Genomic DNA, 14215 nt, shown 5'->3' on the forward strand with positions numbered 1-14215 from the left:
AGTAAGTGAGCTTTAGCCATAATATCTTGCCTTCTAATGACATAGTTAGTTTGCTCCTCTCTAAAACTACCTTGTTGGTAACTTTGGCTGTCCATGGTATTCGCAGCATTCATCTCCAACAACATAATTCAAAAGCATCTATTCTCCTCCTGTCTTCTTTCTCCAGGGTCCAGCTTTCACATCCATAGCTTGTTATGGGGAAGACAATGGCACTGACTAGCTCACACTTTGTATTAAGGCTGATATCCTATCTTTCCATATGTGGTTCATGCTTAACATTGCGTTCCAGCCCAGTGTTATTCGCCGTTTGATTTCACGGCTGCATCCGCCACTTTGAGTGATCATAGAGCCAAGAAAGATGAAATCATCAATACATTCAATGTTCTCATTGTCAATCATGACTGTGGTGCTACTGCCAGTAGTTGTCATGATCTTGGTATTTTTGATATTTAGGTATGTCCCATCTTTTCACTTTCTTCTTTTAGTCTCTTTATCAGGGTCTTCAGATCACACTCCAATTCAGCAAGTTGTATCATCTGCATAGTGGAGCTTATTGATGTTACGACCTCCAATGTTGACTCCAATCATAGATTCTTCCAAATTAAGATTCTGCATAATTACCTCTGCATACAGGTTAAAAAGGGTGATATGATACACCCTTGTTTCACTCCTTGGCTGACCTTGAACCGATCAGTATCTCCATATATTGTTCATTGTGGCCTCCTGGTTGATGTACAATGAACTGACAAGGTGGGTTAAGTGGGACGACACTCCCAAGTCATGTAAGGCAGGGTAGTCAACCTGTGGTCCTCCAGATGTTCATGGACTACAATTCCCATGAGCCCCTGCCAGCATTGTAGGGCATTCTGATGTAAGGCATTCCATAGCCTCTTGTCAAACGCTTTAGAATAATTAATGAAGCATATATAGGTGGTCTTTTGATATTCATAACTGTATACAATATTGTTTTTAACTTGTTGCTGGACACTTATGAGTTTCTGGGGATCTTGCAGCTTTTGCTACTTTGTTAGCTGCCGGGAAGCTCGGGGGATAAGGCAGAGTATAGATAAAATAAATCCATTTCTCTTCCCTCTTCTATAAGGATAGATTCAAATGAGTAGCCGTGTTGGTCTGAAGTAGCACAATAAAATCAGAGTCCAGTAGCACCTTTAAGACCAACAAAGATTTATCCAAGGCATGAGCTTTTGAGTGCAAGCACTCTTCCTCAGACTAAGAACTGACCATCATAACAGTAGGAATATATAAGCAAAAGTTAATCCTGTACTTGCTTATATATTCTTACAGTTATGATGGTCAGCTCTTCTCCAACTGTTCCCAGCAACAGGCTTATGAAGCCTTTTCAGCCTTTATCAGGCCATTCTGGTTCCTACCCCCGTCTTTTGCCAAAGCCATTTCCACACATTCCTTAGAAGTCTTGTGAGTAAATAGACAGCTCTATCTTGTTTGGCCTGGGTGTAAACTGCACGGAGCTTTTATTCCAACCCCAGATCGATTCAGTCCCTGCCCTCTACACAGAATGTGATTTCCGTTTGGATTTGGGGCGATTTAAATTCTCCTTCTGCAGCAAGAAGGATTGATCCGGAGTGACCCTACCTTTATTGTGCAATATCTTAGAGTGCTTTTAACGCTCAATATTTCAAGATTTGGATTAGAGAAACCAGGCTGTTTTGACTCTGGACTCTCCTCCGTGGTAGAGGACCCGTGATTGGCCACAGGTAGTCATGTGACAGACTTGCCTTAAAGGAGAAGCCCCTAATTTCTCTCAACTTCTGTGGGTCCTAGATTTTTTCTCCCTTCTCTGCCTTTTTCGATCTTCTCCCCCTCCCCTCCAAGAAAAGAAAGAGGCTCCCTGCTTGGCTCCTCTCCCCCCACACTTCCAGAAAAGAAAGAAAGAGGCTTGGCTCCCCCCCCCCTTCTGAGCCTCCCTAACCACGTGCAGAAGACTTTCCTGTTTCAATGGGGAGGGGGGGGAGAGGAAGATCAGAGTTCAAAGCAATCTGAATTCAACAGGATTGACAATGGAATAAACAAAGTAAGTGCAGACTCTGCCCTGGTTTTGGTCTTTTCATTTCCAGAGGCAAGTCATTTTGCTATTACATATAACAGATATATTTGCCACTTGCTGGGCAGAGCAGATGATTATTCACAACAGTAATCTATATGCTACATCTCAAGTATGCCCATATCAGTTGATACCTAAATTGACAGACCATAGCCACACTTACCCCAAAACAGATTTTTCTACAAACTTCAGGGACTCTTTATGTTTGCAGAAAAGTTTTAAATCTTAAAAAAAACACAGCAGGATTAACCCCCCCCCCAGTAAATATAGGATTGCAGCTACTGAGTCAGTGAAGCCTGGCTGTAGCAAAGCCCAGGAGCCATTGCTGGGAGTTGCCCCAGGCCCAGCTGTGGCAGCAGGGGGCTCTGCGAGTCACTCGAAGCTCAACCACCATAAGGCTCAAAGGGAAGGCAAAAGAATGGAGGGAGAAAAGGAAAGAAGGACTGTTTGGTTTGGCGGGGGGGGGGGGGAGCAAAAGGAAGAAGGGGGATTGGCTTGGCAGGAAATGAACTGGGGGTGATTTGGGTAAGAAATTGGGGGGGGGGAACCAATCGTGAAGGAGTGGGGGCAAGAAATGGCCAGGGTAATAGAGGGACAGGTTAACAGACAAGGCTGGGAGGAGAAAGGGAGCTTTTGGTAAAATGAGTACCCAGCTTGCTGGGGGGTAAACGGTAATGACTGGGGAAGGCACTGGCAAACCACCCCGTATTGAGTCTGCCATGAAAACGCTAGAGGGCGTCACCCCAAGGCTCAGACATGACCCGGTGCTTGCACAGGGGATATCTTTACCTTTTAGTAAAGCAAAATACCTGGTCTAATGTTATTATGAGGCAGAGATTTTCGGTCTGGCATCTGTTTATTCCTTGATGCACTAATACAGGTACCCAGTTTTTAACACACTTTCTATACAAAAATTCTATTTTATTATTCATGATTAAGCTGTTTGATTCAATGACATTAAATAAAAGGAAACTGTACTGCTTGACAAGTAACACTAATGAAAAAATTGCTTTTCCTTTCATGGATTTTACATCTAATCATTTAAATTCATCAAGCATCCCTGGTATCATCCAGCAGAATGAATACAAGTGTCCAATTGGCATGGACAGCACAGTTATTTGTTACTTTTATCCACCTTTATCATATCCCTTCTTAATCTCCCTATTTTAAAAGTAAATAGGCTTTTAAATCTCTGTTTCTCATTTAGAAACTCTACACCAACTCTAATCATTTTCATTGCCTTTAGCTGATCCTTTCTTATCCACCAGTTTCTCTTACTAGAATGATAGATATAAATAGTAAAAGAATACATAAACTGAGAATTCACTGGCAGTTTAATGCAACTATAGCTATTTAAAATATTATTAACAATGCATCATTTTTCCTTTTGAAACTATACAAACATTAAGATGATCTTTGAAGAACTTCCATTTTCTTGATGAGTTAGAAGTCACTTAAGTACAAATAGTACAAATTGCTGCTTTCAACTATATGCTGTTCCAATTCCAGCTACTTTCTTTTGAGCTTTTAAAAAACATTTCTGGTCTGAATTGTAGCATTTGGACTCTGTTTTAGATAACTGAGGCTGACTGTTTTAATGCCAGTTAATTTCAGTTGTTTTCCTGTATCAGTATAAATTTTATTTTATTGTTACTGATGCTCTGAGGCTGCTGAACTGTGGAAGTAGTAAGGTTATTATGGAATTACACCAGTACAATAAAAAAAAAATTTTTTTTTAGTATATGTGCTGCCGAAGCGAGCACAAAATACAAAATATACTTGTCTATGTCAAAGCAATATGGGAGAAGTAGAATATAATGAATACCTGGTATAACTTACCCTGTAATATAAAGGATAAATAAATAAATGATTAATGATTTAGTAACAGAAATTTAAGAGAGTTAAAACTGAAATTTAAATTTATCTGGAAAATGCTCTTGCGCATTTTAATAGGTCTTAAGATGGATAAAAATAGATTCTACCCACCCCCTCGAGGCCCATCTTGGCCATTTTGGTCATATCAACTGATAAATATTTAACAAATTTTTAAAAATTTAAAATTAATTTACTCCCACCCACTCAGGAAACCTTCCCAGAGCCATCAAGTAACTGCAGGTAACCAAACCCTGGTTGAGAAAGCCTGTAGTAAGGGTTTCCCTGATAGACTCTTGTCTCTTTTCTTATTTTAGTGCTTCTCTAGAGGAAAATATATCCTAGTATTGGTTTATAGTGTGCTTTAGAAACTATTTGCAATTTCTAGAATTTTTTTGCTCAGCAGATAAAAAGTTAAAAAAAATAGTTTTCAAGATTGCAGAGATGTCTGATAATTTGTTGTCAAATATTTCCAAGTGATCTTCAGCTTTGCAGACAACCCTGATTTATTGGCCTATACTCTTTGCACATTGCTTTCCACTGAGAAAAGCTAATCAGAGCAGCCAGAAAGTCAGCTTTCTTCTTCAGATCTGCAAGAATGGTTAAATTTTAGGGCCATTCCGCACCAGGATCCATGTAGCAAATTGTTTCCTGAATGAAAAATCGCCATTTTAAATAGTGGAATTCGTCGTTATGCATACCTGCCTTTGTAGTGGAATCCAGTTGCGTTTCTATCGTTTCCCACAGGCTTCCGGTCTCGGCAAAAATGGATAGAAAGGAAGCGCTATTGCCGAGCTCATCCCACCCCTGGCTGTCAAGCAGCCAATGGGTGGCCATTAGCATGCTCCCAAACAGCCCCTTTCCCTTTAAGAAAGGTTTAAAAAAAAACACCCGTTGCAACGAATCTGCGTTGATTCGTTGCAACGGAGAGATCCATCCAGCTGGCAGGTGGTGTATGAGCTGCTGTTTCATCGTTGCCACGCTCCCCCCAAGTGAACCCCCCCCCCTCACGGGCTCAATTTTCGGCCGAAAACAGTGTGAAAAATAAAGGGAAAATAAATCAGCAAACGGGCTTCTGTGTTGCTTATGCTTAGTGACTTTAAACAGAGGGACTGCAGCCAGGGAAGCCTCCCTGGGTAAACGAAGGCTCGCTGGTGCGTTGATCTCCGCTCGCTCGGAGAAAAAAAATGGCGATCGCTTCGCCGGAATATCAGAGGAGAGAGCCAGGGGGAGGGACTTTGCAGAAACCACAACAATGGTAACGCACAGAACTTTCCCGCTTTTTCCGGAGGGTGAATCCACTTTTTGGGATTTCCCTGAAAGTGCTACAATGAAGCGCTTTTTGCAGATTGGTTTCAGGAGTGCTGCAGATTGTCAACAACGTTGTGCATAACGGCAAATCAGTAGCGATTTCAATTAGCAACCATTGTGCAATTTTGAAGGAGTGCGGAAAGCCCCTTAGTCTTATCCCTCTGTTGGCTAGAAACACCAATAAATGATGAACAAAAGGGAAAGTAACAGGGGATACTGAATGGATTTTTTTTGTCAGTCAAATGGTTTCGTATTAAATGCATGCAATAGGGAGGTGAGTTAGATTTTGATTCTCATATGATACCATTGCTATTAAAGTGGTAACCAGCAATATTATCTTGTCACAAGAGCAAGCCAGTGATCTGGAAGTAAGATGTTGCTGAGAATTGGGTCACACACTTCTAGAACTGCTGACCAAGAGATACACCATACTTCATCAAGCTGTGGTAATCATATGGCACAATCTAATATGTTTTACTGTTCAGTTGTACACAGCAACAATCTGTTTCCATGTCTTTTTGTCTTACAATGCTAACACTGTGTTCCTATAATTCATAGGACTCATATATACAGGTTCAGAGAGCTAGGAGGTAGACATGAAGAACAAATTTGTTTGTTGCTTGCTGAATCTTTTATTTTTTTATTTAGCCTTTTTAGTCTGCTTAAAAACAAACTTTTGTGGGGAGGAGGTTTTTATTTTTAAACATATTCATAAATGTTTGAATATTAGCTGTGGACCACACTATGGGAAGGCTTCCCACATTTTGGCTTCAGCAGTGGTCTTTCACAGTTGCTTCTGCCTGCAGTACAGATGGACAACATAGACTAAAGACCGATCTTCAGCTGACTCGCTCTCGCCATTAATAAATAAAGACAGCATGGTTTTAAACAGTTATGTAAATTAACTGTTAACCCTGTGGGTCTAAGTGTGCAAGTGTCTACTTTATCATCCTTTAAATTCATTTGCATTTCACTGAAACACAATTGATAATATGAAATTTTCTCTCCAGTGTTTCATCCCACATATTGTTAGGTCTTTTCAAAACAAGTTCTTCTTAAAAGTAGTGAACCTTTTAGGTTTTCAGCATTTCTCTATTAATTCTAGAAAAATCTGACACAGAAAACATTCTCATATAAAATGGCTGGCACTGTTCTTTAAATTATTGAACCAGACTGCCATCTATTGGAAAATAAATACTTTATAAAAATATTTCTGCAAGTGCTTGTGACATACATTAATGCAGAAACTGTTTGAAAAACAATCTCATTATGAAAGAAACTTGATTCTGCAACAAGAAACATATGTAGCCACTAGTGCAGGGGTAGTCAACCTGTAGTCCTCCAGATATTCATGGACTACAATTCCCATGAGGGGCTCAATAGAATTGTAGTCCATGAACATCTGGAGGACCACAGGTTGATTACCCCTGCACTAGTGGAGGGAAACCTCAGAGTACTTTCCCTATTATAAAAACTTTCTCTTAAAAGTTTGAACAAATGTGCCATATCATTCTACACAGATGTAGGTTAGCCTTTATTAGCTGCTTGTCTGGATACCACAATTGTTACTGCCTAAACTTTCTGAATGAAATTGCACATGTCCAGTGCTAAAGTCCTCAGCTTTTTGTGGCGGTCCTTCACCAATTTATTATGTCTTCAGACACTGGCTTGTGTTTGTTCAGGAAATGGATCAATACGTTTCTATTACGAACCTTTCACAGCCCAAGAGAAGCCTTAATATTCATAGACTTTCAGTGCTATCACAGAAGTAGATTAGTGTGAATGTAAGATAATTTGTGGTTAGGTTTTAGTCTATTACATTCAGTTTAAGAGGACTGATAGTCTTCATGATTCATGCAAAACAAAGAGAGTTCTAGGTAACTTAAAGAACACAGAAGTAATATGTATCCACAAAATCTTCTGTTATGTCTCCCTTTAAACCTTCTGATCATGTGAGTACCTTTGGAATTCTAACGCAGTGTGATGGGAGCAGCCACAAAATGGCTGCCACAGCTTACCGTCAGTCACCCACTGAAGATCCTTGTGTTATGGGTCAGCTGCTGCCAAAGGAACATTTTTAAAATTTGCACAATCAAAAGCCTTGCTGGAGAATAGCCCCAACTGGCTCCAGTTCCTTTCTCAAAACAGTTATTGGGCATCAGGAAATATACAATGGTTAAAAGTGGTAGCCTTTAATCTGGAGAACTGGGTTTGATTCTCTACGCCTCTACATGCAGCCAGCTCGGTGACCATGGGCCAATCACAGTTCTTTCAGAGCTCTCTCAGCCTCACCTACCTCACAGGGCGTCTGTTGTGGGGAGAAGGAAGAGCAGGCAATTGTAAGTCACTTTGAGCATCCATTGGGTCATAAAAAGTAGGTTACACCTCTCTTCTTATATTGGGGGCTCCTGCTTTAAACATACAACTCATCCATGCTTTGTCCAATGCTAAAAATGTTTAGGAAAGAAAGTTGCCAGCTGACATGAAAAGAACTGTCTGGTATATTTTGCCTCCTCAGATAGAGTTGCCAAAATGTTTAATTAAAAATCAGAATTTGGGTGTGATTATCATTGATTTTAACATGAAGCTGAAGTCCTTTGAGTAAAAGCAAGAGCAATATTTTCCTTTAGTGCATACTCTAAACTGTGCATGTATACTAAAGTCCAGGTTGCTGAATTCAGCCCCAGTTCTCCATTTCACATAGGCCTATTATGCACGGCCGCTGAAACAGCGGTTGGCGGTCGCATGGAAAATGCGGAGGAGGAAGAAGCGAAGCAAACTGCAAACACACAGGACGAACGCAACCGCGGCAAAACCCAGAGCAGCTGCTGACTGTGGCCGGCGAGGCGGCAATGCGGAGCAAACAGGAAGGGAGGCGAGCACGGTGCTGACCAAGGCTGGGCCACCAAGCAGGGTGGCCACGACACGCGCAGGCATAGGCCCTGCTGGCGGAACCGAAGGGCATGGAAGGGGAGAGAGCAAGCACACCCAGAAGCCCTTTACTCCATGGACCTCCCTGATTATGCACGTGGCCACTCTGGAGCCGCTTCTGGTTGCGCCATGGTCACCCGGGAAGCTCCACTTTCTTCCGCATCTCACTAATGCAGCTTTTTCGGCGGCATACATCGACTCTGTATCCGGCTGCCGCCTGCAGCGTGCATTATTGGTGATTTTAGCTGCCACCATTCCACCTCGAATGTGGACCTTCCCCTCCGTGCATAATAGGCCATACTGATTCATAATGCAGAATATGTGCATGTTCTTCCTCTCACGGCCACTGGCAGGAGGGACACATTGTGCATAGACTTTCTACACACACCTTCAATGAACATCAGAATCCCATTCAGCCTCTTCTGCTAGCACTAGCCACTGGAGCAAACAAAATACTTACAAATCATCATCCTTTTGTTGGAGCCCACAAGCCCCTGACTTTTCTGCAGCAATGTTCCTGACCAAAGTGACCTCAGATAAAAAGGTAGCAGCCATAAATTCCATTGTACAATTTTGCAGTCAGGATGTTTACTTGAATTATTTTTTTCAGAAATGTGAATATTTGTATCAGTTATCAAGAAAAGTTCTTTTCATTGGGACACTATACACACAGTATTGTGAAGATAAAATGTAATATGTAAAAACTATACATGCTCTCCCTGAAGAAGAGCAGCAGGATATTAAATCATAAGTGTAAGTGATTGCTTTTTTAAAAAAAACCTTCCGAGGTCGGTAAGATGAGTACCCAGCTTGCTGAGTACCCAGCTTGCTGGGGGGTAAACGGTAATGACTGGGGAAGGCACTGGCAAACCACCCCGTACTGAGTCTGCCAAGAAAATGCTAGAGGGCGTCACCCCAAGGGTCAGACATGACCCAGTGCTTGCACAGGGGATACCTTTACCTTTACCTTTATTAGTGAGGGATTCTTATGTTTATATTAAAATATAATTAAAAAGATAAGCCAGATTGCTTTTATCATGCAAGCTATTCCACCTCAAACTTCAGGAAGAAAGATAAATCAAGATATTTGTCTAAATATGAGTAAAGAACACAAAATTCCCTTATATTCTGCTCTCAGTGACCAAGGGCAGTCTTCTGCAGAGAATATAGATATCAAACTGCAAGAACAATAGCCATCTTACTTCAGTCCCACAGAAGTAGAACTTTTTAAGGGACAGAAATTCCATGGAATTTCACCGGTAGCTCAGTGTCCAGTTTTAGGAAAACAGGTGTGTGTGAAAACCTTTCTTTTCCAAACTGGCCTTTTTAGTAGTAGAGCACCACAATGATGCAAATGACTTACAGTTTAATATTTCAGTTTCACTGTTACTTCATAGCTGTTTTATTAAGGCCCTATTAAGCCATTTATGAGGCTATACATTTTGAAATAATTGGGTGGATCCAATATTCTTCTTGCGGAAGGCACTGGCAAACCATCCTGTATTGAGTTTGCCATGAAAACGCTAGAGGGTATCACCCCAAGGGCCAGACATGACTCGGTGCTTGCACAGGGGATGCCTTTATCTTTTATATTCTTCTGCAAACAGAAGAAAACTTCCATTCACATTAGGGTAGTTATTTTTTTGTGGATTCTCCCCAACTCATACATATACATACCCATTGCAGCCACCCAGATTGCATTTGGAGCCTGAGAGTCCTCTGACCTCTAGGAGCAGCATTTTCTGATTTCAGGATTTTAATATCCTTTATTCCCTTTGCAAAAAACCTTGCACAAAACATGCTACAGACACAGTTGTGTGCAAAATTATTTGCACGTTTGCCTTCCTAACAGGTTCCTGAGGCTGCTAGGTAAAGAGTCTTAAAAGTACAATAAATTTAGAACAGGGACCTAACTTCAGAAAGCTTGAGAAACTTCATAATAATCCATTTAATCTAGTAATACTTGCCTCTTATCACAGAGCCAAGACCCTTTGCTACAGTTATAACAAAGCCTGCATTACACTAAGAAGTGTGTGTGTATACATGCACACATGTGCAGATTAGAAGATAAGCTATATCACATCTTACTTACTATGTTATGTTTGGCTTGACTTCCATTCATCACTGGTTCTTCTTCTGATACTTTACTAACATTGTCCAAATAATGTTCTGATACTGTATTGCACAGCTCTTCCAATGAATAATCTTTTTCTTGGCACAGTTTGATTTCATCTAGTAGCTTTGATAACTCTCCAGTCACTGCTTCACCTTCACAACAGGAAATATTAGTCAGATAATAAGACAAATAAACAAAAATATGGTATACAATATGTTCCACTGAGCCTGATTGCCTAATCCTAGAAATAGATCTAAAATTTGCATTAAGATGGTTGAGCTCTCTTCTTGAGCTAACTTTTGGATCTCTCCCAAACAAGGCAGTGAAAGTCCAGCTGATGTAAAAGTCCTAGTATCAGATGTGTGGGGGACTTGTTGTAAAGCTCAATAGTAAGAAAGTACATTGTGCAATATTTGTTTGATACACATCTTGATTAAGATCACTATTTTATTTTCTAATTCCAGTTCCCATATAAATGGGCTTTCTGTGCTAGTTGTACTACAAAGGGAAATTTCACATGTTCAAAACCCCCATTGCACATTTTCTCCTGTAGCATTGCTATTATAGAAAAGAAGAAGTACTGAGGGTTCCCCAAAACAGAGTGATTGAATCTAGGCAATCTTTAAGTCTGAGGTGCCAAATGTACCTTTTCCTTGCAAAGTGCTGCTGAAACTATTCTGCAGGAGTAGATAAAAGTTCTAAGACTTACTTCAGGTAGTTTCTTAAGGCATTTCACAGAACCATATTATTAAGATATTACCCATATAAATAACACATTACTTCAATGTTTGGGGTGTTGGTTTATTGTAAATTTATTATGAAATAGTATCTGCAGCTTCTGTTTTTTCTTCCCGTAAACCAGCTTGTCTTAACTTTTTAACTGTTGAGAAACCCCTGAAATATTCTTCAGGCTTTGATAAACCTCAGAGGTGGCATGATCATGCAGAATATAGTTGGGAAGCATAGCTGTGTACATGCTCACCTGGGGCCTCCCCCCTTCCTACACCCTCCAGGCTATCATTGGCCATTGGCAGGGAGGGGGCTGACATGACCATATATGAAGGAGGAGAAGGAGGAGGTTCTTATATGCCACTTTTTCTCTACCTGAAGGAGTCTCAAAGCATCTTACATTCACCTTCCCTTTCCTCTCCCCACAACAGACACCCTGTGAGGTGGGTGAGACTGAGAGAGCCCTGATATTACTGCTCGGTCAGAGCGGCTTTATCAGTGCTGTGGCGAGCCCAAAGTCACCCAGGTGGTTGCATGTGAGGGAGCATGGAATCAAACCCATCTCACCAGATTAGAAGTCCACACTGGTCCTGGGTCATATCACCCAATAAATGTTTAACAATTTTTTTAAAAATATAAAAATTAATTAACTCCCACAACTCCCACCCATTTGAGAAACCTTTTCAGGGCCATCAAGAAACCCCAGGGTTTCACAAAACCCTGGTTTAGAAAGCCCAGCAGCTGTAGGGAATTGTTTTTAAAAAAGAAAAAGAGAGTTCAAATGAGCTTGGATTACTGCTGCAGGGAGAGGAAGGGCACCTGCCTCCATTTCAAGCATCTTTCCTGCATAAAAACTGCACGGGGGGGGGGGTTATTTTGCCAAATGTTCTGTTTGGGGAGGGGTATAAATAAATAAATACATACATACATACATACATACATACATACATACATACATACATACATACATACATACATACATAAATGTGCACAGATACTCAACATGGAGTAGCAAAAGCAGTAATATAACTTAGATGCAGTTTTGCCCCCCTCCCATGGCACCATTCAACCCCTACTTTTAGATCCCTGCAGCTGCTGTCTGCCTGCAGGGAACACATGAAAAAGGTAATGCATAATTTGCCTCCAAAATGTTACATATCATAGAATCATAGAGTTGGAAGGGACTTCATGGAAGGATCTAGTCCAACCCCCTGCAATATGCAGGACACTCAGAACCCTATCGCTCATCCACTCTAACCTGCCACCCCCTTAAGCCTTCACAGAATCATGACTATGCTATAATGACTATGCTATTTTTATCATGTTATCAAATATGAAATAATTATCCAGAAAGTAAAATAATACTTTTAGTCTTCTGAGATGGAGAAACTTCAGGAGACAAAGCACAGGACTGATAAGCAGGCTCTGGACATTCCTGTAGGGGTTCTTCTGGAACTCTTGTATTTCCTGTTTCCATGTACTCTAGAGAAGAACAAACAAGTAAACACAGACCTTGAACTTGTTCTGTTTAATTTATTTTGGGTACCAGTAGAAAAGGAAAGCTCAGACAATGTTACCGGCATTGCACAGGAAGTGGCATCATGCTGCCAGGAACTTCTAGGTGACATTCTGGTATTTGGGCAAAAATTCTATGACAGAAGCTGATTTGACCATAGAATTATTGCCCAAATACCAGGGTATCTCGTGGAAGTTGCTGGCATGATGACATCATTGACTTGGCCTTGGTCTTTCTCTTTCTCCTGGTATGCCCCACCCAACCCAACCCCCTGCCCGTTGCTAGGAAGGACCCGGTGCTCGTGTCATTAAAAAAATGTGTCTTTGGCCTATTATGCACGGCCGCCGAAATGTCAATTTCGGGTCACATGGAAAACGCGCAGGGGGAAGACACGAAGCAAACGGCTTATGCATGGGAGGGGACGCAACGGCAGCAAAACCCAGAGTAACTGATTATGCACACGGTGACCCCGGGGCTGCTTCTGGTTGCGCCCTGGTCGCACAGAAGCTCTGCTTCCGCGTTTCACTAACGCAGCTTTTTCAGCAGCGTGCACCGAATCTGCGGCCGGTTGCAGCCGGCGCAGTGCGTTATCGGTGATTTTAGGTGATGCCATTCCACCCCGAATGTGGACCTTCCCCTCTGTACATAACGGGCCTTTAAGATACAACAAAACTAATTTTCTTTAACTGATTGGATCCTTTAACATAGTCTTAATATTCCATCCTTACAACATTTTTGTTTAGTATTTTCAACCTAAAAGTCACATATGGATGAATGCCTCCTTGAAGTATCTAACTGTTGTTTCATCTTTTCATAAATGGCATATCCAAGAAATTTATCTACCAAAATACTGATGCCATAATCACTAATACCCATTTGACATGCTATCATTCAGAAAACATTTTAATAATAATATAATACATTTTAATTTTTACTCTGTCCTTCTCCACTTAGCTTGGGTTGGGTAACAATTGATATTTAAAACAATCATGATACAAATTTAATAAAAACCAACCATCTCCTCCTAATAATAATTCAAACTTTTCTGAGGTCTTTTCAGGTGGGTAGCTATGTTGGTCTGAAGTAGCATAACAAAATTTGAGTCCAACAGCATCATTGAGACCAACAAAGATGTATTTAAGGTGTGAGCTTTCATGTGCAGGCATACCTCCTCAGAAATTATCACAGTACATATATAAGGAGAGACCTTATCATGGTTTGTCACTTGTGGGGATACCTCCATGCTTGGATGGAGATAGATGGAGCTTTCAACAAGTCTCTTTTAATTACTTCTTTTCACAATTCGGAAAGCTTCTGCCATTCATCACTAATCTTAACATTTTTATTTCCTTTAATAAGTTTTTGTGAATGGGAATTGAGCCCAAAGGACTGATGAACTAAGTTTGTTATTCTAGCAAGTCATTTGATTGTGCTTCACTATGCTACATATTTGTTGGATATCTTCATGATGCTAATTTACTGCTAATTTACTCTCTCCGTATGTATGTACTTTAATGATTCCAATTTCATTGTCTGAGGAAGTAATACTGTACATAAAAGTTCACACCTTGAATAAAACTTTGCTGGTCTTAAAGGTGCCATTGAATTCATATTTTTTCCGAAGTTAGTCTGAGCTCAGAGGGGCTTATGCCAGTGG

The 14215-nt window shown here is 40.8% G+C and overlaps 1 protein-coding gene across 8 annotated transcripts in view; it reads right to left on the reverse strand.

Annotated features, from left to right (window-relative positions):
- The window catches only part of ANKS1B (ankyrin repeat and sterile alpha motif domain containing 1B), a 421823-nt gene that overhangs the window by 355579 nt on the left and 52029 nt on the right, over nt 1-14215 (reverse strand). For all 8 annotated transcript variants that reach the window (XM_077339156.1, XM_077339148.1, XM_077339147.1 and 5 more), the window contains 2 exons: nt 12408-12524; nt 10290-10465 (listed from right to left, as the gene is read on the reverse strand). In XM_077339156.1, the coding sequence (XP_077195271.1) occupies nt 10290-10465; nt 12408-12524 (293 nt within the window). The remainder of the gene's footprint in view (nt 1-10289; nt 10466-12407; nt 12525-14215) is intronic.

The sequence above is a fragment of the Paroedura picta genome, chromosome 5 (genome assembly GCF_049243985.1).
Source record: "Paroedura picta isolate Pp20150507F chromosome 5, Ppicta_v3.0, whole genome shotgun sequence".
Classification (NCBI taxonomy): Eukaryota; Metazoa; Chordata; class Lepidosauria; order Squamata; family Gekkonidae; genus Paroedura; species Paroedura picta.